The following is an 18705-nucleotide window of genomic DNA, read 5'->3' as shown; positions in this document are numbered from 1 at the left end:
GAAGTCTGTTGGGTGACAGTGCCTGACGCAGAGGCGGTACGGGAAAAGCTGAGGCCATCTGCAGTCCACGCACAAGTCACAACCACAGGACCCTTTAAACAGCACATGGAACCTGCAGTCAGGGGACAGGAGTGCGAGTCCAGGCTCTGCTCCAATCTTAATTTCCTCCATCTCCAGGCCATACCAATGCAGGCCCTACAGGGCTCCTATGAGGATGAAATTAGATCCTGCATTCATTCAACCAACATTTATTGAATGACTACAACTTACCAACCAGCAGGAAACAACAATGAATAAGAAAACGTGTTGTCCTCGCGGTGCTGAGAGTGGGAGATGATGACCATGGACAGTCAGCTGAAAGAGGCTTACTGGGGGAGGGCTGGCACTGTGAGAGTTCCAGGGGTGATGAACAGGGGCGGCAGGGCTCGGAAAACTGTCATGCATCAAACCATCATTGAATACCGCATGCACAGGGCAGGTGTTGTGGCACAACAGGTCAAGCCACCGGTTGCAATGCCTGCATCCTAGATTGGAGCACCAGTTCCTGTCTCGGCTCCACCTTTTCTGACCCAAATCCCAGCTAAAGCACCATGGGAGGCAGCAGATGAAGGTACAAGTACTTGAGTCCCTGCTGTCCATGTGGAAGACCCAGATGGGGCTCCTGGCTTTGACCTGGCCCAACCCTGGCTGTTGTGCCCATTTGGGGAATGATCCAGCGAATGGAAGATCTATTACTCTGCCTTTCAAATCAATCAATCAATCTTTTATTTTTTAAGATTTTATTTATTTATTTGACAGGTAGAGTTTCAGACAGTGAGAGAAACAGAGAGAAAGGTCTTCCCTCCGTTGGTTCACTCCCCAAATGGCCGCAACTGCCAGAGCTGTGCCAATCCGAAGCCAGGAGCCAGGCTTCCTCCTGGTCTCCCATGTGGGTGCAGGGGCCCAAGCACCTGGGCCATCTCCACTGCTATCCCAGGCCACAGCAGAGAGCTGTACTGGAAGAGGAGCAACTGGGACTAGAACTGGTGCCCACATGGGATGCCGGTGCTGCAGGCAAAGGATTAACCTAGTGCGCCACGGCGCTGGTCCCCAACCAATCAATCTTAAAAGAATACTGCATTTGTATTAGTTTCCTATTGCTGTTATTTTTTTTTTTTTGACAGGCAGAGTGGACAGTGAGAGAGAGAGACAGAGAGAAAGGTCTTCCTTTGCCGTTGGTTCACCCTCCAATGGCCGCCGCGGCCAGCGCGCTGCGGCCGGCGCACCGCACCGATCCGATGGCAGGAGCCAGGAGCCAGGTGCTTTTCCTGGTCTCCCATGGGGTGCAGGGCCCAAGCACCTGGGCCATCCTCCACTGCACTCCCGGGCCACAGCAGAGGGCTGGCCTGGAAGAGGGGCAACCGGGACAGAATCCGGCGCCCCGACCGGGACTAGAACCCGGTGTGCCGGCGCCGCTAGGCGGAGGATTAGCCTAGTGAGCCGCGGCGCCGGCCCCTATTGCTGTTATTAAAAATCGCCACAGGCTTGGTGGCTTAAGACAACACAAATGCATTATTTTATTCTGGCACTCAGAAATCTCCGCTGGATCTTATGGGTTAGACATCCAAGGCTGCACTCCCTCTGAAACCTCCAGCAGGCACTGTTTGCCTTACCTTTTCCCAGCCTCCAGCAGTCATCCTCAGCCCTTGGCTCCCACACCCATCACTCTGACTTCTGCCGCCATGGTCCCAGCCCCTTCTTTGATTCTGACCCTCCTTCCTTCCTCTTCTAATGACCCCTGGGGATCCACTGGGTTAATGCCAGGATAATCCACCCAGCTTGGTCGTCTTTACTCACTTAGCTCTGCAAAGTCTCCGTTTCCACGTAAGGTGACATAGTCGCAGGTTCTGGGGTTGGGATGCGCACACCTTGGAGGGGGTTGCATTATTCAGTTTACCACAGCACTCCTGGATTATATGGTAGGAATGGGCTCTCCCAGGAACCACTGAGCAGAAGTGGTTACCACTTGCCCATGGCATCTGGTGTGTGGGAAGCAGGGTGGGTCAGAGTGCATTGTCCCATGGGAGACCCCCCCATAACAGGGACATTAACACTAGACAACCAGCCAGGGGACTGGCTGCTGCCACTCAGGAACCAGAGCTCTCCTGCAGGATAATCATGTCTCTATGCTGTAAACGCCACCCAAGTGAGTGCGATAAATAGAACCACCTGGCAGGGCTGGGGCAAGGATGAGTGAGAATGTCGGGAAATCACCGGAGACAGTGCCTGATCTGCAACAAGTGTACTTTGCAAAACCTCCTGACCCCCTCGCTCCCCTTTCCTCCCCTTTTACTATAGGCACCGCCTTCCCCAGGCCTCTCAAAGACCCTCCTTTGCTTGCCAGTCACGCAGGGTTAGTGGTTAGGAGCCAAGACCCAGAGCCCAAGGAGCCCGTATTAACCATGCAACCCAGGGCTAGACACCTAAGCTCTCTAAGCTTCAGTTTCCTCCTCTGTACAATGGGGTGAAATCCTCTCCAACCAGGCTGCCTGTAGGATTAAGAGAGCCGATGAATGGAGAGGGCTTAACACGGTGCCTGGCGCAGGATTAAGAGCGCATGAAGAGCCCTGTTATTCCTCCCAAGAGGCCTGACCTCCTTTCAGCCACATGCCTCACCCGGCCACACTGGACAACCCGCTTCTCTCTGATGCAGACCTGGAACCTGCAAAGCATGGCTTCCAAACAATCCCCTGTGCCCCAAACTCTCAGCGGGCCCCCTACATTCTCAGCGCCCAGTTCTCTGCTTCCCCGTCGTTTGTTCAGCCTTCTCTTGGTCTCTCAGTTGGAGTCACTTGCTCAGGCCCTTGCCCCATACCAGCAGGTGTTTTTCCTGCACAGTACGCTGGAAAAGTACTTCCTCTCCGTGCCAGGCCTAATTTCCTTATTTGGACAAGTCCACTGGACTGGACTGGCTAAAGGAGCTCTTCCAGTTCTGAGATCTTCAACGGGCACGACTTGCGGGTTACCTAGTGCACCCCCTCTTGCACAAGGGGAACTGAGTGCGCTCTTTTTTCCAGGAGGAGAAACTTAACGCCAAGCTTCCCTCCCAGGCCTCCAGGGCAAGGCTTTTGGAGGGCACACGGAGCTGTTTCCCTAACCGGGGGAAGGGGACTCTCGGGGCGTCTCCAGGGCTCGGGCCGCCGGAAACACGTGTGTGCTCACCTACGTGGACATACGTGAGCACACCTACAGCAGCAGGGGGCGCTCGGGCCGGCAGGGGGCAGCACAGACCCGGCTTGCAATTACCCAGCGTAGCCCCGAGGGAGGAGGGCGTGCTGCAGTCCCGGCGGCGGCAGCGGCGGCGGCTGGAGGTGCAGCCTCCCAGGTGGGAGGCGGGGGCCGCGGGCTCAGAAAAAGGCGCCTTGGGAGCGGGCGCTCGGCGGGGCCTCTTCGGGCCCCGGGCGCGGCGCGGCGGGTGGGAGCGAGCGCGCCGGGAGCACGCAGGCGCCCTGCTCCGGCTGGCCCTCGGCCGGCGCGCGGCGCGGGAGCAGCCCGCAGCCCGCCCCCCGCGTCCCCCGCAGCCCCCGGGCTGCCCGAGGCCGGCCGTCGGGAGCGGCCCCTCCGAAGCCCGCGCAGGCCGCCGGCCCGGGAGAGCGGGCGGCGGCGGCGGCGGCGGCGGCAGTAGCAACAGCTGCCGCGGCGGCGGCCGGACGGCCCCGGGGTCGCCCCGAGCGCGTCCTCCCGCCCGCGGCCACCCGCGGCCGGCGCTGGCCCGGCCGGCGCGCCCCGCAGGCGGCCGGCGCGCGGCCTCGGCCTCCGCCTCGGCGGGAGCGAGCCCCGGGCCGCAGCCCGCGGGAGGCGGTGCTGGTGGCGCCGGCGGCCGCGGGCACTGACGGCGTCGCGGGACGCTCCCGGGCGGCGGCGGCGGCGGCGCAGCGGGCGGCGCTGGGGGCGGAGGCAGGGGGCGCCCCCAGCCAGAGGATGCTGCGGTTCCTGCGCCGGACCTTTGGCCGCCGCTCCATGCAGCGCTACGCGCGCGGCGCGGCGGGGCGCGGGGCCGCCGGGCTGGGGGACGAGCGCGACGGGGGGTTCCGGGGGGGCCCGGCCGCCGCTGCCGCCGCCCCCTCGGTGCTGCCCGCCGCGCCCGGGGGCAGCGTGTTCCCGGCCGGCGGCGGGCCCCTGCTCACGGGCGGCGCGGCCGTGCACATCTCCGCCGCCGGCGCCGCTAAGGCCACCCTCTACTGCCGAGTCTTCCTGCTCGACGGGACCGAAGTGAGCGTGGACCTGCCGGTGAGTGACGGGGCCGACCCGGGGCACTGGCTTCCTGCGCCTCTCGGGGCAGCTCCCCTGGCGGCCCTCCGGAATCCCCTCCCCCATGGCGGTTTGGGCTCACTCCTGAGCCGCCTTCTCTCGCGGGCCACCAATCTCGGGCCTCATCGTTGACCCCCGCCCCCCTGCTTGGCACCTGACGCTTTCCTGGCGCCCACCTTGTCTTGGCCGGCGCGCACAGCCCCCACGTCCCGAGTCCCCGCCCCTTGGCACGGGTGGCCGGTGTTCCTGGCCAGTGTTGCCCGTCCGCCCCCAGGATCTAGCGTGGGGGCCTTTTGGATGCTGGGTGGAAAAATCTCAGAGCCGTACGGGGCTGCCCCAGGGTGGCCGCTTAATCCCTCACACCCACCCCAAACTGGGCACCCGGTCTTGTTGAGACGCTGGAGCCGGCAGGTACTCCAAGTTTGGGAGAGCCTTAGAGACCCCCTTCTGCCCTGAGCTGTCCCCAACTCCCTTTCCCAGAGAGGCCCTCTCCCCGCCGCCTCGCCGGATTAGGGCGCCCCGGGAGCTAACTCTGGGACCTGGTCAACTTCGCGCTGGCAGAGCCTTGGCGGGGCCGCTGGGAGTCAGCCGCGGAGCTGGGCTCCCCCGCTCCTTGGGGACAGCGTGCGTGGGGCCAAGGGGGCACCCCAGGACGGCTGGCTGCGCGCGGGGCCCGCGTCCAGGCCGCCCGCCCACAGGTGGTTGCACCCCGCCCCGTTCCCGCAGCGAGCTAGGCCGGCGCGGCTGTCCCCGACAGGGCGCTGGCTGCCGGAGTCTCTGTGGCCGAAGGGGCCAGATCAGATCCAATCAGAGTCACCCATTAACGGGGCGCCTGCCGTGTGCACCCGGCGCTGCGGCAGATGCTGCCTTCGGGAATCTTTGGGTGTGATGAGGACACGGCCGTAATTGGGTGTTAGATGGATGTTACAGATCATCCGGACGCTTGCAGCGGGAGAGATGACGTGCCCAGACTTCAGAGAAAGCTTTTAGGCCTTCCGGGGTGGTGGGGATTCTTTGGACTTTTCAAGAGGGCTAGGAAGGTGCCAGGGTCTCCCGTGAAAAAAAATCACAACCCTCCCTGCCTGGGGCTGAACCGCCTGTCTGTTTAGGCTTGATTTTGAGACTGTTTGCATTTCTGGCAGTTTTATTTTGGTGGGTCCTTGTGCTCTCCATAGGTTATCGTTTTTCATTTTGTTGTGAAAATACCCTTTTAGGGTCTTTTTAATTTATGGAAAAGGAGCCAGTGTTCCAGTGGGTGCTTGGAACTGTTGTCTTTAAAATAGCATTAAAATGTGACTGCTTCTCAGAAGGAGGCTCTGGGGCTTTTTCCCGGGCTGGGAGTGGAGGCCTGGAGAGCTGGCTGTGCTGGAGTGGGCAGCTGGCGCTGGGGAGGATGTGGCGTAGCTTGCAGCTGGGAGAGGAACGCTATCCTGGGGTGCTTGGGCAGTGCTCCTTGCCCGTGGTTTTCTGTCTGCTCCCCGGGGATAATTCGTTTATAAACGGTATTGCTCCTGGCAGGTGGGTGTTTCTGAGATGAACATGCCAGCGGAGTAAAAGGCTTGCCTGGCGAATAGATCCAAACATACATACAGACGGCCAGGCCAGGCAGGGAAGGCTGGGTTGTCATGGATGGCGGGGGCCTCCTGGGGTGCAGGGAGGAGACCCTGGGCTTCCTACAAGGTATCTTCCCTGATTTAGCAGAGAGCAAAGACTTCTCCCTGTCCAGGTTTATCTGGATGGCAGGTTCTGGATATAATTCACATGTGAGTTAGTGAACTCCTTATTTTATTTAGGCACGCGTGCGCACACACACATGCACACACACACCAGCAAATGCTGGCTTTTGTCCTGTGAGCTCTCAGGGAGGAAGGATGAAGAAGAATGAGCAGCTAGCATGGCTCATCGATTGAAAGATTGATTGGCTATTGGAATGGCATCGCACGGTCTCCTGCACAGATCTCCTGGATCAGAGCTGCAGCTCCTGTAGTGAACTCTGAGTGCAGGGTTAGCGCCAGGCGGCCGGCTCCCTGGTGGCTTTGTGCTGGTCCCCAGGCCCACCTCCCACTGGATCCAATTTTCATGCTCTCCTTTTTTGGTGTTTGGTCCCATGTGTCATTATTCTTTTCTGTGTGTTCCTGAGTTTCTACCACTTCCTGGCCTCTGCCATTGCTCGGCTGTGTGTCACACACATAGGGTCCACCTGTGACCACTGTACCCACCCTGAGCTGCCTTCTCCCTGTTTACATCTGTGGGCACCCAGGGACCTGGCCAAGCTAACTGTGGCCCCTTTGTCATGAAAACTCCCTGGGGGTGGGAGCCTTCACAGCTCCTTCGCCCACCATGCTGTAAGTGGTTATGTGTTGTCATAAACCTTTTATTAGCTCTGCTGGGAACACTTGTGTTCTGAAACACACTAACAGCCTCAGTGTGACCTGGCTGTGGCTCCGCTGATCAGCTCAGGCTCTGTGGATTGGGCATCTTTCATGTGCCCAGCACCAAGCTGGATCTGGAGGCTCTTGGGAAACATGAGTGGCAACACATTTTTTTTTTCTTCTGAATGATGCTTGAGGGAGAGGACAGGCACTCCCAGACTCAACGCTGGGTGCAGATGGGATGGGGAGGCACTGGGCGACTTTCTGGAGTCTGATACTTGAGAACACAGGAGCTCAGACCCAAAGCCCCCGGGTCTGTATGATGAAGGAGGAAGCCACTGTTAATCCTCTCCAGAGGGCCAACTCTGATGGGCGTGGGTCCCCCTTGTGTAGTGCAGGTTGAGTACTCAGCCAGTGGTTTTTCAGTCTGCTGCAGTGTGAGTTTTTAAAAGGATGCATTTAAACACCCGTCTCTAAGCTGCACTCTGAAGGCTTGCTCTGCAATCCAGTAGCTTCCTCTTCCAGACAGAGTGCCACCTTCAAGCCACTCCTGCCTAGGAGGGCACCTCCCTCTCCTTAGCCCAGCCCTGCATAGCCCTCAGGTGTGGTCTGGGCTGAGCAGGGCGGGACTCCCTCCCCTGGCCTGCCCTAGACGCTTTCCTTGTATTAATGCAGCCGAAGATCCCATTAGTGTGCTTGGCAGCAGCACCCACTGTTGACTCATATTAGCTCTCTGTTGACTAAATCCCTGGCATTGCTTTCGCTCGTGTGACTGCTGCTCTGTCCCGCCTCCCATTGCCCCGTGCATGCAGCCTTCCAGCAGCTCCTGGTGGAAAGCTGTTAGGATGTGTGGCTGGCTGGTTAGCGCTGCCGCCGTGCCGTGGAGGGGATGGACGGCTCATGGGTCTGTGTGGCATTTGGTGCCGTTGCTTTTGCTGTGTCTGGAACTCGGCGTTGTCTTGCTGGGACACAGGACAAACATGGAGAAATTCAGAGTTGGATCTGCATTTGCAGCTCACAGCCTGGCTGTGCAGCCTCGGGCAGTTCCAGCTCCCTGAGCACCAGTGGCTTGGACTGTAAAATGAGGAGACTGGGAGGATTTCCTGACGGGCAGGGTGTGAAGAGCCTCAGTTATCAGCAAGGTGCTGAAGGCAGCTAGTAGGCTGTAACCTTGTAAACTTCTCCCCCTCCTGTTTGGGCTGTGCAAAGAACTTAAGGAAAATAATGGACATTTAAAAAAAATGGCTGTGCCAGATAATTGGAAATTGGATATGGAAAGAAAAAATTTTTTTCTTAACATTTATCCATTTTTTAAATGATTAGATTATTTTTCCCTTTTTTTTTTTTTTTTGGAAGGAGTTACAGAGAGAGGTACAGATAGAGAGAGAAGTCTTCCATCTGTTGGTTTACTCCCATGATGGCCACAACGGCTGGAGTTGTGCCGATCCAAAGCCAGGAGCCAGGAGCTTCTTCTGGTCTCCTATGTGGGTGCAGGGGCCCAGGGACTTGGGCCATCCTCCACTGCTTTCCCACCCATAGCAGAGAGCTGGATTGGAAGAGGAGCAGCTGAGACTAGAACTGGCACCCATGTGGGAAGCCGGAGCTTCAGGCCAGGGCTTTAACCTGCTGCGCTACATCACTGGCCCCTATCCGTTTATTTGAAAGTCAGAGCCACAACAAGAGAGGGAGACACTGAGAGAGGAGATCTTCATCTGCTGATTCACTCCCCAAATGGAAGCAATGACAGGGCTGGGCCTGGTTGAAGTCAGGAGCCAGGAACCCCATCCGGGTCTCCCACAGCATATTAGCAGGGAGCTGGATCGGAAGTGGAGCAGCTGGGACAGGAACTGGTGCCCATATGGGATGCCACCACTGCAAATAGTGGCTTAACTCCTTGTGCCATGGCGCTGGCCCCACAAGGGATCTTTTTAATTTCACTCTGAGAAAAGAAAGCAGTCCTTCCTCTCTCCCCCCAGATATTAAGAGAAATTCAGGTTCTCCATTTTTATAGGACTAGAATCTGTGATTCATCAGAGCACAGTGTGGCAGGGCTTCAGGGTTGTGTGCCTAATTTTAGCCTTGAGACAGACCCCAAGGCACTGTATCGCCCGCCCATTGTCCAGATGAGAAACTGAGGCCTGTGGATGTGCACATCTCTGTGGTCACTGAGTGGAAGGTTGGGATGGGCTCCTTGACTTTGGGAACCCTGAAGGCGTGCGGTATAGAGCCAGCAGGAGGAGGGAAGGCTGCCCAGGTCCTCACCCAGGATCACGGAAGGGCAGCTGGATTTCCCAAACAGCGGGGAGCTCTAACAAAATGATTCTCTTCAGTGTATGCAGGGTTTGTCTGGGGTGGCTTTTTTGTTTCTCCAGTTACAATTCTAGAGCCCACCCCGAGAATTTCTGATTGTGTAGTTCAGGAAGCCGGACCTTTAACAAGTACTGCAGGTGACTCTCATGGGGGTGGGGGCGTCCCTTGTCCTTGCTCTCGGCTTTGGGAAGACACAAGCGGCCCCAGCAGGAGCAGAGGGTGGCACCTCTTGTCCACCCTCTCCCGAGGCTCTGGCCACCACAGGCACCTAGCCTGACCCGAGGTCTCTGCTTTATCTGCCGTGCAGGGTAGGTGTGGGCTAAAGGTGGCCCTGTAGTGCTTACTCACTCCCTGCCCATCTCACACCCTGAGTGGCACTGCAGGGAGCCGTGGGTGTTTCCACGCGGGTCAGGAGTTCGTGCTGCTTTTCTGACTGCTTCTTTGTTTTCAAAGGAGGGCTGAGGTGGAGAGCAGAGAGATAGAAGCTGAGCTCCCTTCCCAAATGGGATGTGACAGAAGCCAGATCTCCAGCTCTGCTCCACCCTTGCTGGCTTGTCAGGGTTCATAGGGGAAGGAGGGGTTGGTCTGCCAGGAGGAGGGGTGTGCCCAGCCTCCCCAGTGCCAGTAACAGAAGCGTACGCTGGAACAGATATCAACTTGCCTAGCATTCTCACGTGCATGGTCTCATTGAGTTCCATGCCTCGCACACTGCAGGGGATGAAGGTGCAGGGCTGTTCAGTTCTGTCTGTGAAATTCTTGCCTGGGGGCTTAGAAAAACTCACCTGGGAACCACTGAAACCCTCCACCTCCCCCATGTGTCTTCCAAACACCTGTTCCACCCTTGCCCTGCTCGAGTCCCCTTGGCTACATGTGGGCTGTTTCTCCCCCCACTTCTCTGCCCGCTCTGCTTGGCGCCCTCTCCTCGGTGGGGACCCACAGTCCCCTTGCCCCTCGAGCCCGTGCCAGGGCCAGCTGCTGATTCATCTTGGTGTGTTTGTCAGGTTGGCACTGCATCCCTCCCCCACTCTGGTTCCACATGTAGAATACATTCACTGCAGAATGCTGGGAAAACAGAGAGGGAAGAGGTGTTTAAGCTGCATCTGAAATTTCATCCATGGCCACAAGTCACAGTGGGGTGGGCATCCATGTGTGCTTTTTGCTCCTGTGTGCGGATGTGTGTGTCCAGCAGTGGACTCGCGTAGGTCAATGGGAGTCTGTCTCCCACTGTTTCAGCACGGTGGAATAGAGATGCTAGATCCAAAGTTTGTGTCTTCTTAGGCAGGACTAGCAAACCTTTTTTTTCTGCCAGGGACCATTTGGCTATTTATAGCATCGTTCGTGGGCCATACAGAATCATCAACTTTAAAATTAGCCTGCTGTAGATGCGTTGAATTTTGAGTCCCGCCTGCGGCTGCCTTGGCAAAATCACACCAGATGAATTCGGGGAGGCTGTACACGGCCTGCAGGCCAGACATTGCCTGCCCCTGCCTTGGAGTGAGGCCCTTGGCCCTCTTGTTTTCATGCTCCTGGGAACCCTTAGCTGGGGTAAGTGGACCCCCAATGCAGCTGGCTGTCTCACCTGTCTGTCGCCACCTATTCCTGCTCGGAAGAGAAGCAAGCTGCAGATCCCTGAGCATCTCTCTCCCTGGTCACCTCTTGTTGGCAGGTTGAAGGCCTTGTTGATGTGGCCTCAGAGTCCTCTCAAAGGTACAGTCCCGGCTGTCTTGCCTGCCCAGGGATGCCCATGACTGCCATCCACCAGAGCTGATCTGGCGGAGTTATGCCCAAGCCTCGCTGTGACCCTGGTGTCCCCCGATCTCACTCCTGCACCCTCCATGACTGCTTGCTAGAGCTGGTTCTGCCTCAGTTGTCCCACTTGATTTCTGTGTCTGGTGCATTTTTAATTGTTTTCCAAACTGGTTTTGTCCCCAGCCTGTTTTCTTGAGTCAGCAAAGGCTTACACTGCATTAAGCGTTGGGAGGGATGGAGGCTAGAGAAGACAGTTCTAGCCCAGCAGGGCAGGCAGTATAAACAGATACTAGGAACCCACTGTCAGGTAATGCACTGAGCCACTGAAGCGTGCGGTGGTGTTGGAGAAGGTTTGGGATCCCACTGAAATTGCCCCCAAAAGATGCATGGGAGGCTGGCACCGCGGCTCACTAGGCTAATCCTCCGCCTGCGGCGCCGGCACCCCGGGTTCTAGTCCCGGTTGGAGCGCCAGATTCTGTCCTGTTGCCCCTCTTCCAGCCCAGCTCTCTCTCTGCTGTGGCCTGGGAAGGCAGTGGAGGATGGTCCAAGTGCTTGGGCCCTGCACCTGCATGGGAGACCAGGAGAAGCACCTGGCTCCTGGCTTCGGATCAGTGCGGTGCGCCAGCCGTAGCGGCCATTGGGAGGTAAACCAACGGAAAAGGAAGACCTTTCTCTCTGTCTCTCTCTCTCACTGTCCACTCTGCCTGTCAAAAAAAAAAAAAAAAAAAAGATGCATGAGAGTTCAGTTGTTAGATTTCACTAGAAGATATCTGGGCAGCGAAACAGCAGGTGCAAATGCATCATGGGGCAGGGAGCCAGAAAACCCCACTCCTTGAGGTGGGGAGGATTAAGAGCTCTGGCTGTGGCCATGGATCTTACAGGAGTGAGTGAGGAACCTTTGAAGTGCAGATGAGTGGAACGAGCTGAGAATACAGGCGTTCGTTCACTGGAAACCTGGTACTGTGCTGAGTGTGTCTGTGGTGACCGTGTTAAATCCTTACAAATACTGGGTTGGTTTCACTGTGTAGAGGAGAGAATTGGGGCTTAGCAGACAGGTTCAGAAACTTGCCCAGAGCCGCAGAGCCAGGAGGGTGGCCTCCAGCTTCCAGGTGGGGCAGTCGGTCTGGAGGACGCTTGAGGCCCCGGAAGACCTCTGGCAGACAGTAGAGCTGGACACAGGAGGAGGAGGAGAGCTCTGAGCTTGCCTGGGGGTCCTGCAGTGGAGGGGGACCCCTGCGCATCCAAAGATTTCCTCCTTTGTAGGGCATTTGGGATTCCCAGGGTTTGGATTTGCATCTTAGTCACATTGCTTGAATGTAGTTTCTTGTGGTATGTTCTGGCTTGATGGCCAGACTTCTGTACTTCTACCAAGTGTCTAATAGAACAAGATTACATTGATCTCAGAGAAGAGCTCTTTCCTTATTCCCTTCTGGCTGCATAGCAACTGCTTGGTTTACATTGCACCTTTCAGTTTCTGTGCTCTTGCTTATGTGTGTATGAGCATGGTGTAGCTCCATTTTTTAAAAAAAAAAAAGTCATGTTCTGGGGCCTGGCATGGTGGCGTAGCAGGTAAAGCTGCCACCTGCAATGCTGGCATCCATGTGGGCACTGATTCAAGTCCCAGCTGCTCTACTTCCAATCCAGCTCTCTGCTGTGGCCTGGGAAAGCAGTAGAAGATGGCCCAAATCCTTGGGCCCCTGCACCTGCATGGGAGACCTGGAAGAAGCTCCTGGCTTCAGCACAACTCTGGCCGTTGCAGCCATCTGGGGAGTGAATCAACGGATGGAAAACCTCTCTCTCTCTCTCTTTCTCTGTCTCTGTCTCTTTCTCTCTTTCTCTTTCTCCCCTTCTCTCTGTGTGTACCTCTTTCAGGTAAATAAATAAATCTTTAAAAAAAGAAAAAAAGTCGTATTCTTCCTCCCCATCCAGGCTTCCTGACATACTTCTCATGGCCTGAGTACCCTTTTGGTGCTTGCTCTGGATTGCTGACTTTCAGCCCCCTTTCTTGTGTGTCTGAATAGTACTACCTGTCTCTGTCTCCCCGGGTTGGTGGCTGATCTGCAGATCCACCTGGGAATGTCAGTCTTTCCATTGCCTTCACAGATGGTCTCTGAGAGCAGGTGGCTAGGGACTGCTCAGCGAGAAAGTGTGGTTAGAGCCAGATGGAAGCTAGGTTTCCTGACTCATTTTCCAGTATCCGTCCTCTTGCCTGGCATATTTCCTTTAGCGGAGTATCTTCAGGTTCATCTATGTTGTAGCAAGTGTCAGAGCTGCATTCCCTTGGAAGGGTGAGTAGTATCCCATTGTCTGCATGCCGGGGATCTGCAGAAGGTTCCCGGAAAATTGTACGATGAAAAAAACTGCATGGATTTCAATTTCTTTTGCACCAAAATAAACTTATATCTTAATTCTATTTTTTTTCATGAGCTTCCTGAGGTTCTGCCGCATATCATTTTTGTTTGTTTGTTTGTTTGTTTAGCCACCGTGGATCGTCATGTAAGTCAGTACCTCCTTAGCCCAGCCCCTCTGCTTGCAGCCCTGCCAGCAGAGACTTGGCCGTCCTCAGCCCTTGCCCCAGGGTCTTATTCTGGGAATTCTGGTGCCTCTTCCCCGGGGACTCTTGCTTTGTGCCTCCCCCTGCCCCCCCAGGTAGTCTGGTCCTGAGTTTGGGGACATGTGGCACACGAGTTCCTTTCTTCCCCTTACCTTTTTGTCTGAGCTGTTCAGTGCTGGCAAGTTCTCTGCCCAGCACATTCTTTAAGTTTTTTAGTGGTGAGATAGAAGTACAAAAGATGGTCTATAGCATGAGTCATTTAAAGAAAAATGATACAGTGAACCTCCTTGCACCCACCCCCTAGCTTAAGAGCAGAGACCATCCCCAGTGCTCCTCCTGGTCACACCTACCTCCTGCCTGAAGGTTTTCTTCCATCCCTTCCTTCTTTTCATAGCTTTTCCATGTGAGTGCAGGCTAGGTTGTTAGGTTTGCATGCCCGTGAGCTTTATGTACATGGGTTTTGCATCCGACATTGTATCCGTGAGACCCATCTGTGTCAGTGAGATCAATGCTGCTTCTTCCTGACCTTTGGTTAGTCCGTGGCATGAATATATCGCCTCTGTGGCGTTTGCCTTGTTCCATTTCCGGGCTGCTGTTTTGCCTTCTGGAATTGGGGCAGCAGTGCACAGGTGCACACAGGTAGCTCTCCTGCTGCATTCTCCAGTCTCCTGGAGTCAGTGGCCTTCAGTTTTCCGGTTATTGATGGGGTCGAGCGTCTTGTGTGTGTTTGCTACCTATGTATCTCCTTCTGGGATACATTGTGGTTTTCACTAGGCTTTGGTGGTGCTGTGTTTTTCTCCCTGTTTCCTGCTCCGTGGCCCCTGTCGCTCTGAGGTGGTCCGCTGTGTCCCTCTTCCTCTTCTGAGGTCATCACAGTGGACCGAGAGAGGACACTTTAAGCCTCCCATCAACACACTCCTGACTTCACTGAATCAGTGTTGATGTCTGGACTTCTCCTTCTCTGTGAGAGAACCGAAATAGGTTGCTGCTTTTGGCTTTTGGTGATCAGTTGCAGGGTCTGACAATATTCACTTTAGTTCTGCCTGTTTGAGAGGAAGAAGGGGAGGGGGTGGGGAAAGGAAAAGAATGAATATGTTCTCTTGTGCTGGTAGACCCCTCATATGCCTGTAGTGGCTGGAACTTGGTTGGGTTGAAGCCAGGAACTCAATCCAGGTCCCCCACATTGGTTGCCAGAACCCAGTTACCTGAACCATTACTGCTGCCTCCCAGGGTCTGCATTGGCAGGAAGCTGGAATCAGGAGCTGGGGCTGCAACCCAGGTACGTCCCAGTATGGGGCATGGGTGTCCTAACCGCTGGGCTAAACAACTGCACCATGCAAACTTTTTCTTTTTTTAAGTTTTCATTATGCAGATTTCTAAACATATTCAGAAGTAGAACTCATCATGGAGCTTTACAAATAAGCGGTCATTCTCATTGCACTTAGAGCCTCACCTCTCCCCTCCCCAGTTATTTTAAGACAAATTCACAACCTATAATTCCAAACATGTGCTTTGGTATGTATTGCTAAAATAAAAGGACTGTGTTTTTAAAAATATATCCATAGCACTATTAAATGCCTAGGAATAATTACTGGTTATTCTTGGTTGTCAGATATTTCCAGTAAGGTCCTTCCATTGCATTTGGCTGCTCTTTTCTCTAAGGCTCTTCACCTAGAGTCACCCTGCTCCGTCCTGTCTTCCAGTTTGTTTTATTTTTCTTTTGGTGAACATTTATCCATAGAGGAACTTGGGAACTGGGTCATTTGTCCCATGTCTAATTCCTGGATTTTGCAGATTGCATTTTTTTTTTTTTTATTGACAAGCAGAGTTAGACAATGAGAGAGACAGAGAGAAAGGTCTTCCTTCCATTGGTTCATCCCCCATATGGCCGCTGTGGCCGGCGTGCTGCGCTGATCCGAAGCCAGGAGCCAGGTGCTTCTCCTGGTCTCCCATGCAGGTGCAGGGCCAAGGACTTGGGCCATCCTCCACTGCCTTCCCGGGCCACAGCAGAGAGCTAGACTGGAAGAGGAGCAACCGGGACAGAATCTGGCGCCCTGACCGGGACTAGAACCCCGGGTGCCGGCGCCGCAGGCGGAGGATTAGCCTAGTGAGCCGGTTGCATTCTTAACATGTGCCCTGAGGTACAGTGGGCCTGTGGAACTGCCCTTATTTAAAATACCTGCCCCAGGACACCCAGAGATCAGTGGGGTTGAGGAGATGTTTACAGCTGATGTGAGATGTGCCTAGAGGAAGGCTAAGGGGGCCGGGTGGGGGGGACCACTTACTCAGGATGAGCAACAAGGGGAAACTCCAGCAGCCTTCCTGGAGGTGGAGTAGCGAGGGCAAAGGGCCTGAAGCCTGAATGTCCTGTCCGGGATCTGTGCTTCCAGAAGCCCTCAGAAATCGGGCTTGGGTTCCTTGTCTTGGGAAGTTGTCGGTGGATTTGATGAGAAAGTGTCTTTCCTCCTCTTCCCCCTCCCCCTCCTCCCGTGTTCTCTCTCTTCTGCATCTCCTTGCCCCTGGGTTTGAGTGCCTCCCTTGACCTTGCACTGTTTCCCTCTGACTCTTCACACCCCCAAATCCTGGCTGGAGATGCTGGCAGATGTTGTGGGGAATATAGAATGGGTGGGTGCTCCGGAGAGAGGGGGGCTGGGCCTGACTGTGGGGCCGTGTGAACCACTGGCGCTTACCCCTGAAGGAGACTTCCTGATCCAAAACCCCGGTTCTGGGGTGGAAGCCCTGTCGTGGCACACTGGCTGCTGCTCACCTGTGGCTAATGAGCAGTAATGAGGGTGTAATACTCGCCGCTTCCCACATGCAGCCCTCCTGGCTCCTACAAGTGACTTGCAGGGAGCCTGTCCGTATCTCCCAGGCTCTGCTCCTTCTTCCCCAGCAGTCAGGGCTCTCCCACAGCACATGGGGTGGGGGTGGGGTGTTCTCTTGCTCTCTGCCCAGGTGATGGATGTGGGCTCCATCCAGGAAAGCCTGGTAAGCCGTAAAGGCTTAGGAGGGTTAGTGATTAACCCACAGTGCATGCTCAGTTGCCTGTCCGTGGCTTCTCACCAAGACCGCAGTCTTTTTATTGCTCCTGTTCACTGGGACCTGTGACCCAGGGCCCGAGCCATCTGCTCAGTCAGTTGCGATCTGCACCGGGTGGCATGGTGGCTGCTTTGATGTCGGGAAAGTGGCTGGTCAGAGTCCAGGGAGGGGCCAGGCTGGCTTAGAGCTGGTGCCAGTCACATACATGAGCCAGCGGTGGCAGACCCACTGGGCTGCTCCAGGGTGAAGGAGAGAAGGAAGAGCTGGGGTGTGGGACCCTGTGGTGGGAGAGCGGGGAGTCCCGGGGCAGGAGTGCTCCCGTGGTGTTCAGAAGCTGTGGGGTTGACTTTGCTTTCATGTCCAGAGCTCTTGAGCTTTATACTAAATGCGTGGAGACGTTTCTCAATAAAGAGGCTCCTGAAGAGTGTGCCACGTGTACGTGCTGTCTTTGAAAAGAAATAGAAGGACTGGGTGCGCTAGAATGCCCCGGGCCACACCCTTTTCCTCCTGAATCGCTGTGAGGCTGGATTCTCCCACGCGTGGGGTACTCTGGGTAGCTGCCATTCGTCTCAGTGGCCAGGAGATCTGTTTCCTTTCAGCTCTCTGGTTTACGTGTTGAGAAAAACCATACAGTGTGTGGTGTTTAGGTCCTGGGCAGGCTGTAGGAATAGGGAATGGTCGGAAGACGCCCATTTAGGATGCGGTGACTTAACTCATCGCTCCCTCTTAAAAAGGGAATGGGGGCTGGTGTTGTGGCGCCGCCACTTGTGTGTGGGTTGCGATCCCAGCTGCTCTGCCTCCCATCCAGCCCCCTGCTAATGTGCCTCTGTGTCCTCAAATCAGTTCTGTGTAGTGCTCTGGTCCTCACAGTGTCATGGCTACACTCGCTGGCCCTTCTGCAGCTGCTAATGCGTTACACCAGTGACTTTCAATACCAGCCGGTCACCTGGGGAGCTTTGCAATGGCCAGTTTCAGATATGCACCCTAGACAGCCAACACCAGGGTTCCTGGGCTTGGGAGGCAGGACCCGGTCTTCAGAATACTTTAGATCTCCCCAGGAGGTTCCAGGGGACAGCCAGGTTTGAGAGCTGATGTGTGGCACGGCCACATCCCTTACGGTTGCAGGCTGTCTTGGGTTTAGATCACACTTCCACCCTGCCTCGTTTTATTTCATCTTAATGATGCCTCTTTGAGAGAATTGGGGATACTCCAACTTTACAGAAAGCTCAGCAGTAAGATTTGGGGCTGGCATCCCACAGCTAGTCAACAACAGAAGCAGGCGGAACATCGCTTTCGATTTCGGGGTCCGCTTCTCCACGCCGTCTGGTAGCTCCTCCCACACCTTCACTCCTCACCATGAGCCTTGGCTGGAACAGGTCCCCTTCTTATTGGCTGAATCTTAGGTCTTGAGGGCCTGGTCCTCCTTCAGAGCCCACCTCAAAGGATACGCGGTTTAGGAAGCTTGTCCCAGACCATCCCCACTCACCCTGCGCTTGCCATCGGCTTGGAAACTTACCTGATAGTGACACTTTGTCCATTCACAATGTTGTGCGACCATCATCGCTGTCCAGCTCCAGAAGGGAAGCCCCTGCCCACTCAGCAGTCATCCTCAGTGAGCACCACTTATCTGTGCCTTTGCTGACCTTGTGTATCTTATTTACGTGGAGTCATGCAGTTCAGGTTTCTTTTACTTACGGTAATGTTTCAAGGTACATTCACCACTCACCACTGTTGAGATCCCTGTATGTGACTTAAGCCTTGGACCCTTCACAACCAGTGAAGTAGATAGTTCCTGTTAGGATCCTCACTGTGCAGATGAGACGGCAGCACAGAGAGGTTAAGTAACTGCTGGTGGACTCACAGCACTGTCCTGTTGCTGGCTGCTAATGGCCTTAACTCTTAAGAGACTGGCACTATTAACCCAATCTGTGAAACTGGATTTGGAGGACAGAGATGAAACTTTTAAGAATTAGGCTACAGCATTTGAACAACATAGAATACAGCTCTCAAGACAAAAGCAATCAGAGGTGCCCCTCAAGGAAATGTAGAACAGAATTACTGGGGTGGTTTTGGCAGTTGAAGTTCTTGGCTTGAGTTTGGCATCTTGGCTCAGGGGGGTTAAGCCACCACCTCTGATGCTGGCATACCTTATCAGAGCACTGGTTCAAGTCCTTGTTGCTCTGCTTTCCATCCAGCTCCCTGCTAATGCTCCTGGGAAAGCAGAAAAAGATGGATCAGGTGCTTGGGCCCCTGCTACCCATGTAGGAGACCTGAATAGAGTTCTAGGTTGCTGGTTTCGGCCTGGTCCAGTCCTGACTTTGCGGCCATTTGGGGGAGTGAACCAGCAGATGGAAGATTTCTCTTTCTCTCTTTCAGCCTTTCAGATAAATA

The 18705-nt window shown here is 55.2% G+C and overlaps 1 protein-coding gene across 7 annotated transcripts in view; it reads left to right on the top strand.

Moving 5' to 3' along the window:
• Positions 1 to 3848: 3848 nt before the first annotated feature.
• The window catches only part of EPB41L4B (erythrocyte membrane protein band 4.1 like 4B), a 150438-nt gene continuing 135581 nt past the window's right edge, over positions 3849 to 18705 (top strand). For 2 of the 7 annotated variants that reach the window (XM_051843334.2, XM_051843328.2), the window contains exon 1: positions 3870 to 4269. In XM_051843334.2, the coding sequence (XP_051699294.2) occupies positions 3961 to 4269 (309 nt within the window). In that variant the 5' untranslated portion in view covers positions 3870 to 3960. Of the gene's footprint in view, positions 4270 to 4534; positions 4702 to 18705 lie in introns of those variants that run through there. The other 5 variants (XM_017346908.3, XM_051843327.2, XM_051843341.2 and 2 more) reach the window with 5 other exon arrangements.

This window comes from Oryctolagus cuniculus, chromosome 1 (genome assembly GCF_964237555.1).
Source record: "Oryctolagus cuniculus chromosome 1, mOryCun1.1, whole genome shotgun sequence".
NCBI classification, from domain to species: Eukaryota; Metazoa; Chordata; class Mammalia; order Lagomorpha; family Leporidae; genus Oryctolagus; species Oryctolagus cuniculus.
The sequence above is the reverse complement of the archived record's forward strand: the minus strand, read 5'-3'. Positions and strand labels throughout refer to the sequence as shown.